Source organism: Narcine bancroftii, chromosome 1, assembly GCF_036971445.1.
Source record: "Narcine bancroftii isolate sNarBan1 chromosome 1, sNarBan1.hap1, whole genome shotgun sequence".
Classification (NCBI taxonomy): Eukaryota; Metazoa; Chordata; class Chondrichthyes; order Torpediniformes; family Narcinidae; genus Narcine; species Narcine bancroftii.
The window spans coordinates 449,942,392-449,966,393 of NC_091469.1; the positions used below are offsets into that span (position 1 = coordinate 449,942,392).

Below are 24,002 nucleotides of genomic sequence, written 5' to 3' on the forward strand. Positions count from 1 at the left end.
TTCATGTCATAAGTAAACATGAGAAATTTTTTTTTGAACATTGTCATATCGATCGATGAGAGACAGGAGGTGGACAAGGTTCGATCATCATGTGACACCAAGAAACAGTATGAGCAGTGGAAACATGATTTAAGTTGCAGATTGCTTTTGTGCCTCACAGCTGGATTTTAAAGTGTTACTTTGACAACATTGTACTCACCCTGTCACAGAGATTCTTTGTATTCTCTCCGCCTTCCGCATTATAATGCATCACAGGGATTCTCTGTATTCTGCCTGCCTTCTGCATTATAATGCAGAGACTGAGAGAATACAAAGAATTTCTGTGATAGGATGCATACCTCGTTGTCAAAGTAACACTTTAAAATCTAGCAGTGAAGGCACAAAAGTGAAAAGGAAACAAATTTAAATTGTGTTACAAAGAATGAGAGGCAACTTACAGGTATACAAGATTTATGAGAGGCAATAGATGGGGTGGACAGCCAACACCTTTTTCTTGGGGTGACAACACCAAATACCAGAGGACATCTATTTAAAGTGAGTGGAGGAAAGTTTCAGGGAGATGTTAAAGGTATTTTTTTTGTTAATGTGAAGAGTGATGGGTGCCTGGAATGCATTGCCTGGGTGATGGTGAAGGCTGGTACAATAGGAACATTTAAAAGACTCTTAGATAGCAGCAGACGTGGACATACCCCTCCATAATCCTTCGTCCGTGAAGCCAAGCCAAAGAAGAAGAAGAAGATAGGCACATGTATGTAAGAAAAAATAGAGGTTTATGGGCATCAGACACAGAAGGTCTAGATTGTTTTGTGTAGGTTTATATAGGTCAGCACAATATTTTGGGCCAAAGGGCTTATTTTGGGCTATATATTCTATGTAGAAAGGAACACCAGATCCGTGAAGAAAAAGGAAACAGGAAATAGATACTTGCTGTTACGGTAACTTAAATATTAGATACTGCGGTTCACAATCTTCAATAAGATGAGGCAAGATTATAAGATGCTATTCAGCCCATCAAGTCTGCAACAGCCTTTTAATCATGAGCTGATCTATTTCTCACTCAGTGCCACTGTCAGCCTTCTTCCCTAACCTTTGATGCCCTTGCTAATCAAGTATCTATCAAGCTCTGCTTTAAATACACTCAATGACATGGCATCCACAATCAACTGTGGCAACAAATTTACCATCCTCTTTTCTAAGCGGTCTTCCTTCAGTCTTGAAGTTGTGCCCTCTTGTCCTAGATTCTCCCACTATGGGAAACAATCTTTCTACATCTACTCTGACAACATCTTGCAACATTTAAAATGTTTCAATGAGTTCCTACCTCATTCTCCTAAATTCCAACAAGTACAGACCAAGCACTGTCAAATGCTCCTCATATGATAATCCTTTAATTCCCAGAATCATCCCTGTGAACCGCCTCTGAGGTACTATTCCTTAACTTTTCATTTTTGAGGGAGTTCAAAGCGGGAGTGGATCATGAAAATGGTGGCAAGTAACTGGAAGATTAAGGTCATTTGGCAAAGTGGTCAAACAACAGAGAAAACTATATTGGAAACACCAAATACCCTACAATGGAAGTTGCACAAATGCTTTACTTGGAAAGACAGTTTGGGTCCTGTCACAGATAAAAATGAATGTGGTGTATTTTCTATTGTTGCATTGCAAAGTACCAAGAGCGGGAGAATTAAACTAAACACAAATTTGATTATAGCTTTCCAGAATACATTTGTTAGGTGTGCCCTGCTCTCCTAGTTGATTGTCACTTTAATTCACCATCACGTTCCTACTCCAAAATTTGCCTTCCTCCTACACTGCTCCAACATTGACTAATGCAAACTCAATGTCTGGGTATGTTGCAGACTTATAAACTTTGTACTGAATGTAATAATTGCAGATGATACTTACTTCCCTCTCTTCATAGATGTGGCTGCATCTTTCTGTTTTAATTTACTACTTTGTTTTCCTGTCTTTAACTGTTCATTTTTAAACTCACTTTTCCAATGACAACTTTGTCTGCACCATATTACATTCCCTGCATTCTCTTCATCCTGCCTATTTCTGCAACTGCAGCTCTGATGAAGGATCTGAAACATCAGCCCCATTTCCCCCTCACTGACGCTGTCATTTTCAGGCTAATAACATTTTTGAAAAAGAGGGACTGCACTTGAGAGAAAATAATAATTTCTAATATCAGGCCAGGTGAAAACTGATTAGGAAAGCAAAGAATTTTACTGACAACAGAGTAAAAAAAGCTTTAAAATGGACTTGAAAAGGCACGTTGAAACAGGAGAAAAACTGAGGAAAAATATGAATTCTGACTCAGGTGAGGGTGAATTTTTTTTGTTGAGCAAGAAAGAAAAGGATTGAACCAAAGCAGCAGAACACAAAAATGAACCATTAATTCCTCAACACTTGTTAAAGGAGAAATTTGAAGGGAATTGCACCATATCCATATCAGAATATATAAAACCTAAAATCTAAGGTTATAATCCAGTTAATTTTGGTACACTTTTAGAGTTATCACTGATTAAGAACTGAACACACATTTCTAATGTTAAGAATTGGCCAATATTGCCACTAAAATAACAAAGATAAAAACAAGTGATTTGGTAGTATTTTATGTGAACTTTAAGTTGAATCCACGTAGTGTTATGGGTTATATTATATATAAATTTGTTTTTTAAAGAGATAGATTGTGTGGGGGGGTTTAGTGTCGGTCACCACAGAGTAACACTTCACATCTCATTTAAAATGCAAGAGCTTGGCTGAAGCCAGTCATGCAGGCACGAGTGGCTTTGCAAAAGACAGTGGGACTGTTTTGGAGGGAATTTTAAAAAGCAGTTGCAAATAAGCAGTCCAGGCTCAAAGTGCTGATAAAGATCTTTCAAGGATGGGGTAAGCCTTCCAAGAGCTTCTGGGTTTAACAAGCAAAGCGAGAGAAAAGACCAAACAGGATTTCTCTCTTAAAGAGAGATAGAGAGAGAGAGACAGAGAGAGAGAGAGAGAGAGAGACACACACACAGACAGAGAGAAAGACATAGAGAGAGGGAGTGACAGAGAGAGAGACAGAGAGAGAGAGAGAGAGAGAGGGAGAAAGAGTTCAGTTCAGCAACAGCAGCTGGGACTGGAACAGGACAAGCTGGCAAGCTGTCGAAACCCCATTTTGAAGAGGGGTTATCGTGGTCCTTACAAGAGGAAATGGCTGGCTAGAAAGTTTCACCTGAAATAACCTGGAAGAAGAGGCTATCACTTGGAAAACCCTAATGGGGTAAGTTTCTTCGGCAAGACATTGAAGTGACTGATGGAAGTAAATCAGTTTTTGTGTGTCCAACGAGCAACAAATCTCTCTCTGAAACCAAACTTCCTGAGTGGTAACCTTTTAACTTTAAGCACCAGAGCTTGGAGAAAATTCACAAATGTTAAAATTCTGTGTACAGTATAAGAATTGCCTAAAGTACCAGTGAACTTGAAGAAGTGAAAAGTGAGATTGGACTATGAATCAAAGAACTTTCCTGAACATATACACATTACATACAGGTGCGCTTAGAAGGGAGTTAAGTTCATAGTAATAGTTCGGTTAAGTTAATAATAATACATTAAAGTTCAATCCTGTTTTTACATTTAAATAAAATTAAAACCAACTGGACTCGTAACAGTAGCAACGTTTTGGTGGAGAATCTGCAATCCATCCTATGTTGTTTCAATGTGATCTCCAAGCTGAATTCACTGTTTGGATTATATTTTAAGAAACAGCTCGGTCATAAAATGAAGCTTCATATGCAAGCTAATTACGTACATACACTCTTTCCCCCAAATAAGAACGGGCAGCACAAGTCATATTTGGAAATGCATTCAAAATGTACTCCTATCTAAAAGTCTGTATTGTGGTTTTATATTTAAATTTTTGAAATTTAAATTTAGACATACAGCATAGTGACAGGCCATTTTGGCTCACTAGCCGGTGCTGCTCAATTTACACCCAATTAACCTACACGCCTGGTATGTTCTGAATAGTGGAAGGAAACGGGAAGAATGTACAAACTCCTTATAGACAATGTGGGATTTGAACAGAGGTCCGGACCTAATCACTGGCACTGTAAAGGCATTTCACCAACTGTGCTGCCCTGAAAAGGCAAGAAAAGTCAAGCTCAAATTGACAGTGGGAATGAAAAATGACATGAAGACAATTTTAAACATTCAGTAAATTAAGCCAGTTCTCAATACTGTAATTCAGTAAATCAAATATCATTACCATTTGTACTTGCCAATAGGATCCCAGAACCCAGGCCTAGTGGTGTTGCAGGGCCCTAAGGTTGCTTGCTTGTAATAACTGTAGAACTTCAGCATAAGTTCATTTGATGGTTGAAATGAACCTATCAAAGAAAACATTTCAAAATATTTAACTTATTAAATTCAGTTAACATATTAGAAAAGCTGCAACTTCTGTTACAAATGGAAGACTGTAACATTGCTGTCAACAAACCTTGGTCAGAGCAGAAAATATGTCATCAGTGGTCTTAATCTATTTGGTTTCCATTAAACTAATAAGGTACAGACTCATACCAGGCCATAGTCATAAATCTGACATCTCAGGTAGATAGGGTCATAAAGAAAACATTTTGGCATATTGGTCTTCATAAATCAAAGTACTGAGTACAGGAGTTGGGATGTTATGTTGAAGTTGTACAAGAGATTGGTGAGGCCAAATTTGGAGTATCATGTGCAGTTTTGCTCACCTACCCAAAGGAAAGCTCACAATAAGATTGAAAGTTGAGAGTGCAATGAAAATTTACAAGGTTGTTGCTGGGACTTGAACAGTTTAGGACTATTCCAGAGAATTAGGGGAGATTTGTTAAAAGTATCCACTATTATGATCCAAGCAGGTTTTTTCCACTTGCGAGACAAGAACAAGAAAACATGGATTAAGGGGAAAATTAAGGTGAACTTCTTCAGTCAGTGGGTGGTGAGAGTGTGGAACAAGCTGCCAGCAGAAGTGGTGGATGGGGGCTCAATTTTGAAAATGTATATATTGATGGGAGGAGTATGGAGGTCTATGGGACTAGGCGGAATAAGTAGTTCAGCATGGACTAGATGAGCTGAAGGGCCTGTTTCTGTGTTGCATTGATCTTTGATTACATTGTTATATATGTGGCTAACTGGGAATCTGGACAAAGTAGAATGGGTTTTGGATTGGCAAGTCACTTCAATACCCTTGTTCAGAAGGCTCCTTTGCATGCTTCATTATCCTTTCTGGTATTGTTGATTGCATAGATGTGCTCAACCACTGTACGTATGTTTAACTGTCTGGACATACCCTTAGGCCAACTGTACCTGTGGCTCCTCCCACTGACTCCTGAATAAAGATGACTGTCCAACAGTCCCTTCCCAAGTTCAGGACAGTTGACCAGCTTGGACATTCCTCCATTTTATTGCTTATAAAAGCCTATCAGTTTTACGTAACTTCTAGTCTTTGGATTATTGATGGTGCAAGAATATAGACAGAGCAAAATACTTCATAAATGTTCAATATTCTTTACTTGAGGGTTTTTTTATATCCATTAAAACATTGCACAACATAGCTCAAATCACAATTAAACATGTTAACTCTTCTAGATTTCATGAGAATCATTAATATTATGAAACTCTAAGATATTGCTGCTTGAAATTTACCTTCAAAGTTTCTCTGAGGCAGCAGAGAAATAAATTTTCAAGATAAAAATGGAAAAAGGACCCTGTTGAGTGCATTCAGCATTTGCCATTTTTAGTTTGTTAGCTAAATAGGTAGAGCATTCGGTCACAGTAAAGATATTTAATGCTCATCCCTAGATGCCCACAGGAAAGTGATCGAGCCATCTTTTCATCTCCTCTAGATAATATATTTAAAGTTCAACCATAGTGCAGTTAGATAGACGATTCTATATTGTGACCAAACAAGGAATTTGAATCATATTTCCTCATAACAATGGTGAGTGATTCAGTGTACAACTTGCAGGTGGTGCAGACTCAGGCCAAACTAAAGCTTGGAAACTGCTGTCAAAGTCTTAGCAAATTGCTACAATATCTTGTAAATCACAAAAACAGTAAATGCAATATGGCTGTGGAGAACAGTATGAGAGCTAAGGCTGCAGAAGGAGATTTGAATTTTGCAATCAACAGCAAACATCCCCATTCTGTCTGGAATGTTATTGAGGTGGGGAAGAGCATAAAACAAAAGCAGTAATTTCAATAAGATTAATTCCTCAGTTCCATTTTACTATCTATTCCATATTGCCCAATATTCCTATACAGTACAACTCCAATTATCTGAAATCAGATTTTCCGACATACTCAATTATCCAAATTTTTTTTTAAATGATTTGGATAAATGAGGATCTCTGAAGCAAATCAGAGATCCTCATTTATCCAAAATATTTTCAGAGCCGAAATGACTGGGGAAGTTGGGGTCCCGGAGGCAGTGGGGACATCTGACTCCCAGCAGCAGTGCAGATCTCAGGATGCCAGCTGGAGTGGGGACCTCGAGGTCCTGGCGGGGGCCAGCATTGTTTTTTGCTAAGAATTAAATATTATTTTAATGCTTAAAAAACCTTGTTGTTTAAACACTGTTACAAGTGATTTGCTGTTGCTACTGTGATGTTTTTTGAAAATGACCAGTTCACCGCAAAAACCGTTTATCCAAATTAGGCCTGGTCCTGACCATTTCGGATGATTGGAGTTGTACTGTAGTTCAAAAGCTTGCTGATTTCAGCTTTGAATATAGTCAATAACAACCTCCACTGCTCTCTTGGGGAGAACTTCAAAAATGTATAACCTTCAGAAATTCATGCATAATTCCATTTTAAGTGAGCTGTCTAGATTTCTCCTTAAGGAAAAAAAAAAATTCTCTCAACATCTATCTTATCAAGTCTTCTCTGAAACTCAAGATTTGGAAAACCATCACTTGATACCCAATACCTTTTCACCTTCTACAAGTCAGGAGTCAGATGACAAAATCCCTACTTATCATTAAGCACTTTGATAAGATCCCGCATGGCACTTAATCTGGAAGGTTAATTCACATGAGGTCCAAAGGATGCTGGCCCATTAGATTCAAAACTGACTTAGTGAAAGGAGGCAGAGGGTAATAGTGGAAGGCTGCTTTTTTTTTAATCGGAGGCCAGTGCCTGCAGAGGCATTACCTCTGTTTGTATCTGATGTTAACTACATTGCCAATTAAAGTTAACTTGATCAGTATATTGGCAGATGTCACCAAAATGACAGGAGACTGGAGAGTGAGCAAAGATATTTATGTTTACAACACTATCTAGATCAGTTGGGTCCATCAGTATCCAGGGCAATGCGTGAGAAATAGATCAGAAGGCAGCATACGTTGTGATGGATCTCAGACACAGGAGGAGGAGATTGAAAGTGTCGAGATCATCCATGTGGCAGAGAGGGGTTTGGCTGGGTAGTGTTTTGTGGGATGAAGACTGCATAGTTGTGACTGAGAAGAATAAAGAGTCAACTCCATTTGGTACTGAGGAATGAGTGAATGTACTCTTTAAATTGTGTGTATATGGGGGAATTATAGCAGCTATGAGATAAAGGTACATAACCAATGGTTCAGGCTTGAGCCCTTCAACAAAGTACCATATCAGAGGGTTCTCTGTTAGGTAGCCACTCAGGATGAATCTCAACAAGGACTCATGTTATTTTGTCTGTGCCTTAAATAGTGCTATACTGCCTTCAAACAATAAAAGTCAAGGTGAGACGCTAGAAAACATGGATCACTTCCCTCACCTCCCAAGCTACCTCATGGCAAAGGCAGACAGAAATATTCATCGCTGCCTTTAATGTTTCAGTGGTGCTTTTCATTAACTGAGGGAAAGACTTTTAAGATGTTGGGTCCGACACAAAACTCATGGTCTACTGTGATCCATGTCCTCCAATGCATTTCTAAGTTCTGGACCACCTACACCAACCATCTAACCTGGAAAAGTTAAACTAAAGTCACTGTTAGTTCTCGATCAGAATTAATGCAAGTGCTGTAGCTGTATGCAATGGACCGTCATTATTTTAAACCATATGGACTGAATCAAATTGACGTCTACAATCATAGAAAGGATGAAATGGATCACTTGGAACTTCTAATTGTAACCACATGTAAATGCCTTAACATCATCTTTTCAACTTGCACGTTGGCAGTTATTGTCAAGACAAGGTAACATTCATGGAAGTTCTTCATCCCATTAGTTCTTTAGCTGATCACAACCATTTAATCTGAGATGTGGCAGAACAATATAGCCAATGCTTTAGGATTTGCTTGGTTCTGTTTATAGCATTTTACTTCTGCTGCTTAGCATTAATTGTATAGTTCTGTAATGCAGCTTCAGAGGGCTTGTAAAATTTGCTCTTGCTTATTTTGCTCCCAGGTTAGATTAGAATCTCAACCAGTGCAATTTTTAAACATTTTTCTTTACAGCATGGGAGAAACCCATTCAGCCCAATTAAACCCAAATTAACCTACATCCCCATACGTTTTGGAAGGTGAGAGCAAACTAGAGCACCCGGGAAAAACCAACACAGACACAGGGAGAACATCCAAACTCATTAGAATCAACATTGGATTCAAATCTGGCTGCTGGGCACTGTAATAGCGTTGCTCTAACCACAATGCTAACTCTGCTGTCCCAATTTATCCCAATTATCCAAATAGCAGTTAGTAGAATTTGAAGTCAAATCAGTGGAAATTAGATCAACTTCACCAATGTCATCAAAACCAAGAAGCTGATTGTGGACTTCAGGAGGGGAAAACCATAGGTGTACAATCCAGTGATCATTCGGGGATTAGAGGTGCAAAGGATAAGCAAATGTGAATTACTGGAAGTCATTAGAGAACCTTTCCCGGACTCAGCACACAGATGTCATCATGAAGGAAGAACATCAGCACCTCTAGTTTCTAAGGAGTTTATGGAGGTTGAATATGACATCAAAAACCTTGACAAACTTCTATCGATGTGTAGTGGAAAGTATGCCAACACCCAACCCCAACCAACAAATTTTCCCCTGCAACCGCTGCAACCGTGTCTGCCTGTCCCGCGTCGGACTTGTCAGCCCCAAACGAGCCTGCAGCTGACGTGGACATTTACCCCTCCATAAATCTTCGTCCGCGAAGCCAAGCCAAAGACATTTTGTTGAGTACAATTTTTTGCAATACGAATGCATAGAAATTCTCCCTGGCCCACAGGAAAAAAGAATTTCAGGGTTGGATGTGATGCCATGTATGTACTCTGACAATAAATCTGAACTTGCAAATTACTGTGGATCTGCCGACACCTTCAAACTCAACTAATCCAAGTCTAATTTTGCAAGATTGACAGACTTTGAACTTTTCTCTTTTAAGCGATGAAAGGTAAGAGGTAACTTAATACAAGATAATAAGGGCATTAGATAGACTGGGCAGCCAGCACATTTTTCCCCAGGATGATCACAGCAAATCTGTTTAAATTGAATAGAGGAAAATTTAGGGGAGATGTCAGAAGTAAGTCTGTTTATCTGACACACAGAGTGATGGGTGACTGAAATGCATTGCCAGGGGTGGTGGTAGGGGCTGGAACAATAGGACATTCAAAGGACTCTTAGATGGACACATAGATCCAAATAAAATAGAGAATTATGGCTGTAATGTAGGCAAGAATTAGATTGCCATGAAGTATGTTTACATAGGTCAGCACAGTCTGTACTGTGCTGTAATGTTTCAGGTTTTAAATCTGATCTACAGCACTGAACTACATTTTTTATGATGCCTGATTACTTTGTAGTCACCAGTATGAATACTAGCATTTCAATTCCAGTATATACTGTTTGACCTGCTGACTTTGACCAGCATTGTGTTTTAACTTGGTTTAGCACCTTGTCTCCTCTGACTGTTCAACTCTTATGTCCTTGGTACAATGCTGAGATAAACATGAATTAAAAATTTCAATCTCTAAATGGATTTTAAGCAAACTCTTTCTAATGTAATAATGCATGCAGAGACTGATACATAACTTTAAACAAACAAGAGGTATTGATCAAGAAAAGTGTTTGGAATGACCTGCTAGGAAACACTGAAGTAGACAATATTAAGGCTATTCATAATAGTTGGATACCATTATGCATGAAAAAGAATACTGCAGGAATGGATTAAATTATATGTTTTCATTCTCAACAAAGATTTTACAACACTGTGTGACAGAGTATATAGATATATTTTTGTGAGATAAATTGGGAAAGGTTGGTTAGAGTAGGTTACATACAAACACTTTAAAACAGATCTTATTTGAAATACTGGAGCTCTGCTACTGCTAGACATTATCGGCTCCACAGCTTTTGCAAGAGCTTTGGAGAGTGCCCAAGAGATTTCACTAATGGAAAAGGCAACAGATGAAAGATCTTATTGGAGCCACAAAGAGGAACTGGGGATTGTTCACTGCTCCGACAACCCTTGGTCATTGTTGTTGCATATGGTACCTAAGGCTTCTGGAGGGTGGAGACCTTGTGGGGACTATCAGCATCTGAATGACATCACTATGGCAGATCGCTACCCAGTTCCCCATATACAAGATTCCTCTGTGATCCTTTCTCCAAAATCGACTTGGCGCACGGGTACCATCAGATCCCAGTTCACTTGGATGACATGCCTAAAACTGCCTTAATTACCCCTTTTCAGCTATTTGAATTCCTTCATATGCCCTTTGGTTTAAAAAGCGCAGCCCAGACATTTCGACACCTAATGGACAGTGACCCGGGGCCTGAATTTGGTATTCATTTATTTGGATGATATCCTTACCGCCAGCCATTTGAGGCAGCAGCACCAGGCCCATCTCCGTCAACTATGTCAGCGGCTAGATGACCACAGGTTAGCTATCAATCTGGCCAAGTGCCAGTTTGGCCTTGCATCAATTATTTCCTCAGCCACTGCATCAATCAGCACAGAGTGATTCCACTACCTTCCAAGGTTGAGCCCATCTGCAAACTTCCAAGATCCTCGATCATTAAGGACTTGCACAAATTTATTATCATGATCAAACTCTTGTCCAGGCATCCCAAAAAACTGAAATGGGATGATGAGGCCATGACCACATTCAAGAATGCCAAAGGAGCACTAGCAAGAGCCACTATATTCTTGCACCCGCGGGTTGATGTGCCAACGGATCTAATGGTGGATGTGTCAGGCACTGCAGTAGACAGGGTCCTGGAGCAGCTCATCAATGGCACCTGGAAGCCCTTGGCCTTCTTTAGTCATCATTTAAGTCCACTGGAGCAGAAGTACACTGCCTTTGACAAGGAGCTCCTTGCCCTCTACTTGGCCATACAGCATTTTCACTATTTCATAGAGGGCAGAGAGTTCACAGTCTATATGGATCACAAGTCACTTTTGCCTTCGCCAAGATGCAAGATCCATGGTCGACACGACAACAACTCACTTACATTTCAGAGTTTATGACTACAACAAGCTATCCTGCACTGCCATCATTTCCCTCCATTCGCCTGCCCCCGGAATAGTCGACACGGCTTTGGCAGCAGCTCAGTAGGAAGATGAGGAGATGGCCACGTGTCACACAGCCATCTCAGGACAGAAATTGGAGGACATAAACTTTGGTCCAACAAATGCCTCCCTACTTTGTGATGCATCCACCGGCCAACCGAGGCCCATTGTACCTGCTGTGTGGCGATGTCGGGTGTTTGATGCCATACACAGTTTGGCTAACCCTTCGATTAGGATTTCAGCAAGGCTTGTGGTGGACAAATTCACGTGGCATGGCCTGTGCAAGAAACTCAACGCTTGGGCAAGGACATGCATCCAGCGCCACACCAAATCCTCACTACAGGATTTTGCACCCACGCAGCGTAGATTTGATATCGTCGGCCCGTTTCCCCTGTCCAAGGGTGCTATTCATCTCTTCACAGTAGTAGACAGGTTCACCCGATAGCCAGAAGTTGTCCTGCTCTCCGACACCTCTGCTTCAGCTTGCGTGAGTGCCCCCATCACCAAATGGATAGCACGTTTTGGACTACCCATGCATATCTCCTCTGACCGAGGAGCTCAGTTTACATCCAGGCTATGGTCCACAATCGCCCTGTTTGCTGGGCACACAGCTTCATCAATTGATGGCCTATCATCCCCAGTCCAATGGCTTAGTGAAATGTTTTCACCATCATATGAAAACCACTTTCATGGCACGTATGAATGGAGCAGATTAGATGGATGAACTGCCTTGGGTACATTTAGGTATCCTTACTGCACTGAAGGAGGATCTGGTTATGTCCTCTGCAGAATTGATGTACGAGTCCCCCTAAAAGTCCCAGGAGATTTCATTCAAGCAGCACATGAGCAGCAGGATTATCCCACTTCGGTACTCACACACTTGAGGGATAAGGTGGGTACTCTGATGCCTATCCCGGCCACCCGGCATAGGCCTACGACTTCATACATTCCGCCTAAAGTCAAGGACTGCCTTTATGTATTCCTGCACAGGCATGTGCACAGGACACTGTTCCAACGGCCATATGAAAGTCCTTTCAAGATGCTACGGAATGACGGCTCCACTTTTGTTATAGATATTGGCGGCAGGCAAGAAACAGTTTTGATCACCTTAAGCCAACACTAGATCAGCCGGCACAGGGGGCACCCACCGACCAATACTACTCATGATAACAGGATTGGGGTGTCAACTCCTGACTGCAGTTCTTGGGGGGGGGGATCATGTGGTGAACCACGCTACTATTAACCTCACCGGAGCTTTGGAGTCGCAGGTCTCCGTGGGCCCGGGAGTTTCCTGGGGACTAATGGCTCTAATGGGTGCCAAGTCATTTCTGGGAGTCACGCGACGTGGGGAGCGCATGAATCTCGTTATTTTAAACGACTGTAAGGACACCATTAAATGGTCACCTCAGCATCTCTTGTGTTCTTTGTTGCTTCACCACCTGCTACAGTGGAGACCCACCACACCACCACCCGAGTCACAACTTTTTTTCTCACTGCAACTTTGGAGCAAAAAGTATCGAAGCCCGAAAAGCAGCAGTTCCAGGTTCAAGAGCACTTTCTTTCCAACTGCTAGCAGGCTCTTGAATCTTTCCTTGTGACACAAATCAGGAACTGCTCTGAAAGCACAAAAGGACTATTGGCAACTCACTTTTTTTTTGCATTAGAACAACTGTGAATATTTACCATCTACCTATTTTTGTATCTATTGACTGTTCTAATTCAATTAAAATCATTAAGTATTGTAGTGGGTTTGCAGGGTTTCTTTTACACAAGTACCTGCACGTGTGCTTAACTTAAAAAGGGCAACTGAACTGAAGGGCTGCACCAAAGTGAAAAACAACATTGGCCCACATCATCAAGCGTTTTCATGCATTTAAAAACTTTGCTTCAACGAAAATAGCTCAAAACCTGTTCATTTCTAAAAGAAATCATCTATTTTGCTCGATTACCATCCCCTTGATATGTTGACGCAACTGAGAATAATTTCTCATCAGATAAATTCAAAGGAGAGGATCACTTCAAAAGGAAAGGCCGAACTAGAGTCGGGGCGCCTCGAGTTAACCAGCCATCAGGGCTGTGAGGGAATTCCCCTCTGCTGTCAGGTCCCCCATGTGCACATCAAAGCAGAGGTCGGGGTGGGCCACATTAAACGACTGAAGTTGCTCCCTCGGGATTCATTGAACAATTTCGGGTCACATTATGCAGAAAGGGGGAAATACTAAACTCCGAGGAGAATTTACATTCAGATTCAGTGGCCACGGAATTGCGTTAAAACATCCCCCCCCCCCCCACCCACCCACCCACCCACGAACTACGTGAAGGAAGAAAAATGTTTTCACCGTTTTTAGGCAAACTCTGAATAACACTGACAGCAGCTTCAAATCTTCTCTCGTGAATGGATTTGGGATCCGCCATCTTTTGCAGACGATGAGTGTCCGAACTTCGAGTTTATCCCCCCCCCTCCCCCCCCCCCCCCCGCCGCCCCCCCCCAGAAGATTAAAAACCAAGGAGAGGGTCACATCAAACAAATTCGCGGACTAATGACAAGGCAGAACTTGTCCACTCTTATCCGGCGGCAATATTTTGGAATAGACCAAATGTCAGTGCGGAGCCGCGGATCCTGACAAGGATTACCGAGCGCAATCTTTAATCCGCCTTTAGATTATGCGATCCTCCGGAAAATGTCCGGACCCACTCGCCTCACCCCGCAGTCCCCTGGGAAATGTGGTTCGGCTCCGCCACCGCGACCCGGATTCATCCTGACTCACGAATCCGGCCGACTACAACTCCCGGCAGGCGCTGCGCGGCGGCGGCGGCCCACCGGCCTGCCAAGTGGTCCTGAAGCTCTTTGGGAAATTAAAATGAAAAGTATTGTCGTGGGCACGGATATTTGGGCCGGGGACTTAAAACACCTTTTAAGAGCTAAACAGGGTGACAGGTTAAGTCTTTGCTATGTAAAATATAGTTTGACATGCTGAGTTTCTCCAGCATTCTGTTTTCACTCTGTCAGGATTAGTCTTTGTCAGCATGGATTTACAAAAAGGAAATTGTGCTTGAGAAATCAAGAATTTTTTGAGAAGGTTACGGGTAGAGTGAACACAATAACGAAATATGATCAGAAAAAAACTTTGTACTTTTTTTTCCCATCTCCAGATACATCTTCCCCTCTCTACTTTCTACAGGGAACACTCCCTCCGTGACTCCCTCATTCACTTCTCCCTTCCCACCAATCGCTCCCTTGGTATCTACTCCTATGACTGCAAGAAATGCTACACTTGAGTACACGTCCGTCTTCACCACATTCCAGAGCCCTAACAGTCCTTCCAAGTGTTAGAAACAGAAGTATTTTGAAGCAACATTTCGCTTGTAAATGGGCAGGGATCATCTACTTGCATCCGGTGCTTCCTTTGTGGCCTCCTCTACATTGGAGAGACTGGACACAGACTCGGAGATCACTTCATTGAGCACCTTTGCTCTGCCTGTTGCAATAGTGTGGATCTCCCAGTGTGCGGTGTGAATAAAAGCTCTCAGAACTGGAGGGAGAACACACCCCTTATAACAAGGGGTAGGGTCTTACAATGGTCTTCAGTAGGGCTCAGGGTTTAGGCGGGAAACCTGGGTTATATATGGGTAGATGAAGGTGGAGCCAGCCATCAGCACAACCCATCATGGGGGAGATTCAACCTAGAGGGCATGGTTTAAGATTGAATGGGGAAAATTATAAGGGGAACATGAGGGGAAATTTCTTTACACAAAGGGTGGTAGAGATGTGGAATGAGCTTCCGGCAGACGTGGTTGAGGCGGGATCATTGGTTACATTTAAGGATAGACTGGATAGTTACATGGAGAGGAGAGGACTGGAGGGGCATGGACCAGGTGCTGGTCAGTGGGACTAGGAGGGTGGGGATTTGTTACGGCATGGACTAGTAGGGCCGAACTGGCCTGTTCTGTGCTGTAAGTGGTTATATCGCCAGTGAATCTCAGTTCACTGCATTCCCCCCTTCCTGCAGAATTAGGGTCTGTGGATGAAGACAGAGAACACAGATTCAGCAAGAAAAAAAAAATTATATACAATTATTTATAAATTTAAACAATCAAGGGGTCTGGAAATCCTGGAGGAGCGCCTCAGCACCGGTGGGCCTTGGGATCCTTGAGTCTCCTGGTCTCCTCTTAGGGGAGGCACAGTGGGTGGTAGGGTCTCGGTTCTATGATGGAGGGGGATGATTCTTCCTCCTGAACCAAATCTCCTGAGGCCCTGATTGGAGGTGGTGAAAAAGAGTGCTGGAACTCATGGTTCACCTGAGGCAATGGACTCTCGGTTCTGGCAGGTGCCAGGTCCCTGATAGAGACAGGGTCTTCCCTGCCATCTGGATCCTCCACATAGGTGTACATCAGGTTGGAATGGAGGGCATCGGCTTTGCTTCTCCTTGAGTGCTTTCTTAGAAGGACCGGACGTGGTGTGGTGAGCCAGGTTGGGAGTGTAGTTCACAGTGCCAATCTTCTTTCAGAATTGAATAAAAGCTCATGAGGAGTTGTATTCGTCACTGTACAGAGAGTGACCGAATGGAGTGGAGTGCCAACGTGAGTCTGGGAGGCCTCTTGACTTGAGGTCAATTTGACAGCTTTCCATACCGTGGCATTTTCTTTTTCAACCTGCCCATTCCCCCAGGGGTTGCAGCTAGTAGTCCTGCTAGATGCAATGCCTTTTGCCAACAGGTACTGACGTAGCTCCTCGCTCATAAATGATGAGCCCCATTTTTTGCTGATATCGCCTCAAACCGTGCATCTTGGCGCCTCACAGTTCGGCGGGCAGCAACCTCCTTTGAAGAAGACCGCAGAGCCCACCTCACTGACAAAAGACAAAGGAGGAAAAACCCAACACCCAACCCCAACCAACCAATTTTCCCCTGCAACCGCTGCAACTGTGTCTGCCTGTCCCGCATAGGATTTGTCAGCCACAAACGAGCCTGCAGCTGACGTGGACATTTACCCCTCCATAAATCTTCATCCGCGAAGCCAAGCCAATGAGAAGAAGAAGAGCTGGGATACCTGAACAGGGTGAAAATAGAATCAAGGGCTTTGATTACTGATGAGGTGGAGGTGTCTGGACATGGAATAGCAAAAGGGAAGCGGGAGTACTCATCAATGATGGAGAAAAAAAATGTATTCCTGTTCGTGGAGGGGAGAGGTCACTTAAAATTGATACCTGAAGGGCTGGGATGATGTAATCAGGTGTGCCTTAGCGGAGCGGTAGAAGTGCGGCTTGCACTCCACTCAGACCTGGCAGGACATGGTAATTTCCCTCATATCTTCCATGGAGAAGGGCAGATTGCGTGCTTTGACAAAGTGAGCCATACGAGTAACCCCTGGATGGCAGAGCTCATTATGTAGAGTCTGCAGGTGGCCAATGTCTGCCTAAGCAAATAAGGCATCTGGAGCTCATTAAGGGCACTTGGCTGATAGGCAATATCATAATTGTACGTGGAGAGCTCAAACCTCTATCTAGCAATTTTGTCATTTTTAATTTTGCCCCCTTGATGTTATTGAACATAAATGCGACAGAGCACTGGTCAGTGAGGAGTGTAAATTTCCTACCAGCCAGATAGTGCCTCCAGTGCATGATGGCCTCTACAATGGCTTGAGCCTCTTCTTCCACAGAGGGATTCCAAAGCTCATGGCCTTGCAGGGTCCGAGAGAAAAGTGCAACCGACCTGCTAGCCTGGTTAAAGGTAGCGGCCAGACCCACGTCCAAAGCATCACTTTCCATTTGGAAAGGTACATTCTCGTCCACCGCATGCATGGTGGCTTTAGCAATGTGGCTTCGGACATAGGTGAAAGCCATTTAGGCTTCAGCTGGGAGGGGAAAAGTAGTGGATTTTAAGAGGCGGCAAACCTTACCAGCATATTGAGGGACCTACTGGGTGTAATATGAGGAAAAACTCCAGGCATCTCCTCAAAGCTTTCATGGTCCTTGGAATAGGGAGCTCTAACAGGGGGTCAGGGCCAATAATACCATTCTCCACCATGTAGCTAGGGATAGCCAGTCGTTTAGTCCTGGAGTCATGTGAGTTCAGGGCTTTCACTGCGTGGAGAAAGCTCTAAAGGTTGGCATTATGATCCTCCAAGGTAGGGCCACAGGTTATCGAGGATAGGAAAAGGTAGCCTTCAACCTGTACTCATCCACCATTCTGACCATCTGCCTCTGGAAGATAGAAACCCCATTGGTAATATCGAAAGGGGTCCTCAGGAATTGATAGAGACGGCCGTTTGTCTCAAAAGCACTATAGGGACAGTCCTCAGAATGGATTGGCAGCTGGTGATAGGCAGCCTTCAGGTCGATGGTCGAATAAACCCAATATCATTCACCATGTCCGAAATTCGAGAAAGGGGGTATGCGTCCAGGAGTGTGAAATGATTGTTTGGCTATATTCAATTACTAGCCTGGACTTATTTTCCCCTTTTACTATCACCACTTGCGCTCTCCAGAGACTGGTGCTGGGTTCAATAATTTTCTCGTTGAGCAGGCGTTGAGTCGGGGGGGCGGGGTGGGGGGAAATAGCGGTCACTGCAAAATCAGTTGACGCTTGCGAGTGGATTCGCAAATCCAAATGGAGAGGGGAGATGTGGTTGTCCGACAAGGGATAAAGGACAACTCAGGAGGGGAAGGGGAGTTTGGGGATAAATAAGATAGAAATAGGAGAATAAGGAAAATGTTGGATGTTGTAGGAATGTTGTCTTATAAAGAGTTGAAAATAAGAATACAGAAATGGAAAAGGAGGAAAGGTAATGATGGAAAAACGGAAAGAGAAGATAAACAAAATATAAAAGGGCTACGCTGAACTATATGACTTTAAATATTAATGGAATACATAACCAAATTAAAAGGAAGAAACTACTAAATTTAAATGAATAAATGTATTCCATTAGAAAAAATAACATAGGTTAAGAAATAATATTGAAATATTCGAACAAGTATAGGAGCCTTACATTAAATACAATAGCGAAAACCTACCGGGGACAAACATTACTTAAGTTGATGGAAGGAGAAGGAAAGAAAAGAATGGACTCAGTAGAATTTCTGGTGTATTTTTGTTGAATGACAACATTGTCTGACTGGCTTAATGCAACCTAGATTGTATACCTAAAATGGATGAGAGGGGGGGGTGGGGGGGTGGCTTGGGAGGAAGGGGGGGGGGGAGAAAAAGTCACTGTATATGTGTGAAAAAGAAATAGTGTATATCATGGCTAATGTGATTTATGGTGTGAAAAAAAAAAAAAAAATTAAAAAAAAAAGAGCAGGCGTTGAGTCTCTGATTTTATGAACTCTCGATCAGCAGCGCAGCACCGCCTGCTCTTTGTAGCAATCAGCTTGCAATCCGGAGACAGATTTGGGAAGAGGTGAGGGGTCGATATTAAGTATGGAGGCTGCATGTGGGCTCAGATTATAATGGCCTTCCATTCCGAACAGTTATGGGAGGAAAGGGACCAGAATACTCCAAGGTCATGCTTTTAAGGTGACACAAGAAGTCAAGACTCAACAGTACCAGAGCACATAAATCATTAAGCACATACAACTGAGGTTTACAAAATTCCCCCCACCTCCCCGCCTTCAAAAGACAATGCACAGTACCGTGTTCTTGAATACAAGTAGAGTGCAAATGGGATGCTAAAAATATATGGCAATTAGAAGGATACAGTTTAAGTTTGTATTCCTGAACAATCTGAGAGTCTATGAAACTTTCTGTAGAGCCAGTGTCAATTAAGCATCTAATTGAGTGTCCGTTACCTTGACAGTTACCATTGAGTTGCTGAGTTGATGTGATCTGTCTTGGTCTAGAACCATCGATGCTAGGATCCCGGAGAGTAGTCCCCTCCTTCCTGATGTCTCGGCAGGAAAGTTGGCGTCAACCTCGTGGGGTGGCAAAATGGCCACCCTTCTTCCTTCTCTGACGATGATGGCACTAAATTCGAATCGCAGCAGATGGCTGCCAAGACTTTTCGCACCCTCCTTCAGCGAGTCACGCAGCAGGTAGGCTTTGGTGAGTTCGGGGCTGAGGGTGATGGTTTGGGGCTGATGTTGGAGCCGGGACCTGTGCAGGCTGTGGATTTCCCAGGGGTTCCCTTTGCATGGCAGACCCTCACCCAGTGTCCCCTCTTGCCGCAGCTGGAGCAGACAGAGTCCTTAGCTGGGCATTGTGAGTGAGGATGCTGGCTTCTACAGGAGAAGAAGCACTCCCTAGCGTGGGAGCACTCCCTAGCATGGGAGGTGGCTGCTGTTAGGGCAGGTGTAGCGGGGGCTGCCGGTCCTTGAAGGGTTCACTGGGGAGAGCATTGTCATTGGCTTTGAGGTCATCAGTTTCGAGCTGGGCCTGTTCAAGGGACTTGGCAGTTCAATACAGATGGCCAAGTCTTTCTTACCTGACTCAAGAAGTCGCTGCCTCACGTATCTCGAGCGGACAACCACAACTAATGTATCCCAGATCTGCTCCTCTTCACGAACATGGTTGGTAGCCATTTCATACTGGCACTTCTTAGCAAGAGTCCACAGGTCAAACAGATAGTCGTCAATGGTCTCTCCAGGCAGCGAGTCGATGCCTCATTAGGACCTTGTTTTGTGATTTCAGGTACCAACCCTTCAAAGCCTCAATGAGCATCATAGGTTGCACAGTCCTAAATGATTGCATACCCATTAGTTCCTACCTCTTGAGTTCATCCAAGTCGAACATGTCCTTGGTCTCATTCAGGTAGGCCTGGAAGCAGTCCAGCCAGTAAGCAAACTTTGTGGCAGCATCTGGAGACAGAGGGTCGACCAGAAGCATACTCAGCTTGAGCAGCACTTCCATCTTCTTGTTAGAAGCGAATAAAATTGTGGCGCGAATAAAAGCTCTCACAACTGGAGGGGGAACATGCTTTTATTAGCTTATAACAAAGGGTAGGGTCTTACAGTGGTCTTCATCAGGGCTCAGGGTTTAGGTGGGAAACCTGGGTTATATATGAGTAGATGGGGGCAGAGCCTAAGGGAAGAACCAGCCATCATCACAACCCATCACCAATGAATCTCAGTTCACTGCACAGTGGCAGCCCGTTTTAATTCCCCACCCCCTTCCCATGCCAACCTGTCTGTCCATGGTCTCATGAACTCCCAGACTGACATCACCTATAAAATGGAGGAAGAACACCTCATATTTTGATCTGGGCATCCTCCAAACAGATAACAAAAAAAAATGCTGGTGCTACTACAGCTGCTGTAATGACAGCGCTGCCACTGGTCCAGACGTGTGTAATGTGGGAGGCGGAGACACAACACTCCCTTACCGGGACCTATTTGCCTAGTCTTACTGCCACTGGCACCGTACAGACTTTAAACCGGCTGTTAAAAGGAGCCGACAGTGTTTCTTAAAATCCTGCGACCGGGTCTGAGTGGAAAATGGCAGCGCCTGTGTTTGGCAGAAGCCTCAAGAGGTTGCAGACTCCGGGGGTGCAGTGGACTGGCACAAGACACCAGTAATGAGGAGAACACCTCCCTCCCCCACCCCTGTTGAGAAGGAGAGTAGAGTAGTGGCAGACCAACAAAGGGCTCTGTGGTTGAAGGACACTGTTGCCGACTTGTGGGTGAGAAAACACACAATCCGTGGGCTGCTTGGTGATTTGAGGTGGAAGAAACTCACATCAGGCTGCAGCTGCTGGAGACTGGCTCATGAGAACCAGGTGTCTATACCGGGATTCTAGAGGATGCTTAGGGCATGATAAGTTCCCGAAAGGCCCTGGGCACTTAAGATTTCTTCATCAAGTTGAAGTTTGGGATCTGGGCTCAGCTTGTCGATGGTTTGAACTGGAATCTTGTGAGACTTCAGAACGTGTGGGGGTGCTGGATGAGATTCCATGGATATTCAGTGAATCTGGGAGGACTCTTCTTTTGCTTCTCTTTCTTTGACTGTAAGGAAAGCTGGGCAGCGCTAATGATAATGAAAAATCTTTGTCTGCCTATGGCAGACTAAAAGCAATTTCATATACTATTATTGTATTATTACATAATAATAAATAGTGTCTGATCTGATTAACATGGAATTCTCCAGTTTCCATTAGTTTTCCCCAACCCTGTCTCCCCTTTCCCAATCCCCATGTCTCCTTTTCTATAGCTTTGTCTCTCTCTTTCCCTTTAGCTCTGTCACCTTTCCCCCAGCTTTGCATTCAGAGAGCCACCCACCTCCACTTCCCCTGATCAATTCTCAGTTTTCCTCTTCTGTCCTCTTTTCCAGTTATGGCCTTTTGCCTGTGCACCTCCATTTGCCTTTTCTTCCCTCCTCTACCACTTTTTTTATTTAGGCACCTGGAGGAGGAGGGAGGGAGGCTGCTTTTTGTGCTTTCCTTGAAAGGCTCAGACCCGAATCATTGGTTTGATATATTTACCTTATATAGATGCTGCATGACCTGCTGAGTTCCTCCAGCATTTTCTATTTTTACTGCAAAAAGTGTGTGTGTGTGTGTGTGTGTGTAAAGGATAAGGGGTTTATTAACAATTTATACCTAAGATAGGGAGAAACTTTTTCCACACAGAGTTAGGGTTATAAACTTGTGGAACTTCTTTTCAAGCCACTTCATTACATATATTCAAAAGGGAGTTGGATGTGACCCAATTGGCTTAAGGAACCAAGGAGTATGGAGAGAAAGCAAGACATTTGTCAGCCATTATAATATATAGAATAGTAGAGATGGTTGAAGATCTGAATGATTTTTTCTTCCTCCTTTATCTTTCAAATTTGATTCAAGATGATAGTTTCTTCCTGAGTTGAAGCAATTTTTACATTTGGTTTATATTTGAAAGAATGTATATTTATTTATATGGCTCTTTATCACACTTCAAATATATCTTCTTGTGGTGAACTGCTGTATTCCATATTACCTGGCTCCGTTCCATCCCGTGCATCAATTTTATTCACAATTTTTTGTTTTCATCACTATTAAAGGACCAACTCCTGAAAGCCAACAACCTGGAGATCAATCCACAGTCGCCTGATGCCTCATACAGCTCAAACTCTGGCTATGGTGTTTTGAGGTCTTCCTTCAAAACTCAGTCGGCATCTTGGCCACTGATGCAAACTGGCTTCAGCTTCTCTTCTCTGGGGTCAGACTCAAAGTATTCCCAATGATCATGGATGCCACCACATTCGTGGAAGCAATGGATATACTCAAGGGGCAGTACAGAGAGAAAGTTAACGAAGTATACGCCAGGCATACGCTGGCCACCCGCAGACAGTGACCGGGCGGATCGGGTGATGAGTTCCTCCGGGCCCTGTGAGGACTCGCAACTTCCAGGCAGTATCGGTCGCCCAAAATATGGAGGACAGAATCCAGGATGCCTATGTTGCAGGCATCAGATCTGATTACGTGTGCCAGAGGTTACTCAAGCAAAGTAATTAAGGCTTAAAAGGGGCAATCATTCTTGCAAAGTCACTGGATATCGCCCTCTGCAACGCGGAAGTGTACTCTATGAACAGGCCCACACGTGGGTCACCAACCTGGGACTTCAACTCTGGCAGCCTATTAACTTTTTATTAAAAATATTTTTGAAATTCTCATACTTTTAGAATGTAGTTGAGATGTAATCAATACTGGGGTGCAAGTGACAAGTTTAATCACCTTAAATTGCAAAATCAAGTTTGGGTATTGGGCAAGAATTAAAGCTGTACACACATTGTTCGAAAGTACACACCAAGAAATATGAAACTGTATTCATTTATCTTGGGGTTTTGAAATATAAGTTTCCCCTTTTGAAGTCTGAAAGGAAATCTTGAAACACAATGTGTCTCAAACAAAGGATTATACTACAAAACAAAGTTGTCAAGTGCAACTGCCAACTTGTCTTTCACTTTCCACCTGCAATTATTAGCTGTTATGAGCAGGACCTGGAATCCCAACTGATTCTAACCTCAGCAATGAAAAACAGCAGTTGGAATTGCATTTATGTCAGAGATTAATGAGTAACTTTGCAAATTTTAAAAAAGAAAGACAGTGGATTTAAACATTGATATTGAATGTTTTTTATGTCTTTAATAAAAAGTGTTTTTGATGCTATTCATGATTTTAGGATCTCCCAAAAATTGTTTACAGCTGATAAAATGCCTTTGAAGTGCAGTGTAGGAAATTTGGCAATGAGCTTGCATACAAAAATTCCCATTAAAGTTATTTTTTTTAACTGAACTTGGTTAAGAAACAATATTGGCAAGGACGCTGGGGATAACCAAGTAAATTGTCTTCATTCACTTAAGAAAGCACAATGAAATCGCTGTTAGTGGAGAACTTTCTGAATATTCCATTGATTTCTTAAATTCTTGTTCTTAAAATGCTGTAGTGAGACTTGAACCCAGAAACAACTGATTAAGAATCAATCCATTCATCTATATTTTCTTAGCAATGCAGGATATATGCTTTGAACGCTTCACATAGCTAAACAGTTTTAAGCTTTAAAGATCCAGGGAAACTACTGGTAAATGCG

General features: G+C 42.9%; 1 protein-coding gene and 1 long non-coding RNA gene across 6 annotated transcripts in view; one reads left to right on the top strand and one right to left on the bottom strand.

The window, feature by feature from the left end:
* The window catches only part of acbd5a (acyl-CoA binding domain containing 5a), a 105,989-nt gene extending 91,759 nt beyond the window's left edge, over window positions 1–14,230 (bottom strand). For 2 of the 5 annotated variants that reach the window (XR_011350175.1, XM_069914551.1), the window contains exons 1-2: window positions 13,846–13,951; window positions 4,253–4,373 (exon numbers count right to left, since the gene is read on the bottom strand). Coding sequence is in view for 4 of the 5 variants with exons in the window: in XM_069914551.1 (XP_069770652.1) it covers window positions 4,253–4,373; window positions 13,846–13,921 (197 nt within the window). In the remaining variant the exon portion in view is untranslated. Of the gene's footprint in view, window positions 1–4,252; window positions 4,374–12,910; window positions 12,994–13,845; window positions 13,952–14,140 lie in introns of those variants that run through there. The other 3 variants (XM_069914552.1, XM_069914553.1, XM_069914554.1) reach the window with 3 other exon arrangements.
* A 98-nt stretch (window positions 14,231–14,328) lies between these two features.
* The window catches only part of LOC138753613 (uncharacterized), a 29,592-nt gene continuing 19,918 nt past the window's right edge, over window positions 14,329–24,002 (top strand). The window contains exons 1-2 of the long non-coding RNA XR_011351296.1: window positions 14,329–14,444; window positions 19,344–19,535. This is a non-coding gene — a long non-coding RNA (uncharacterized lncRNA). The remainder of the gene's footprint in view (window positions 14,445–19,343; window positions 19,536–24,002) is intronic.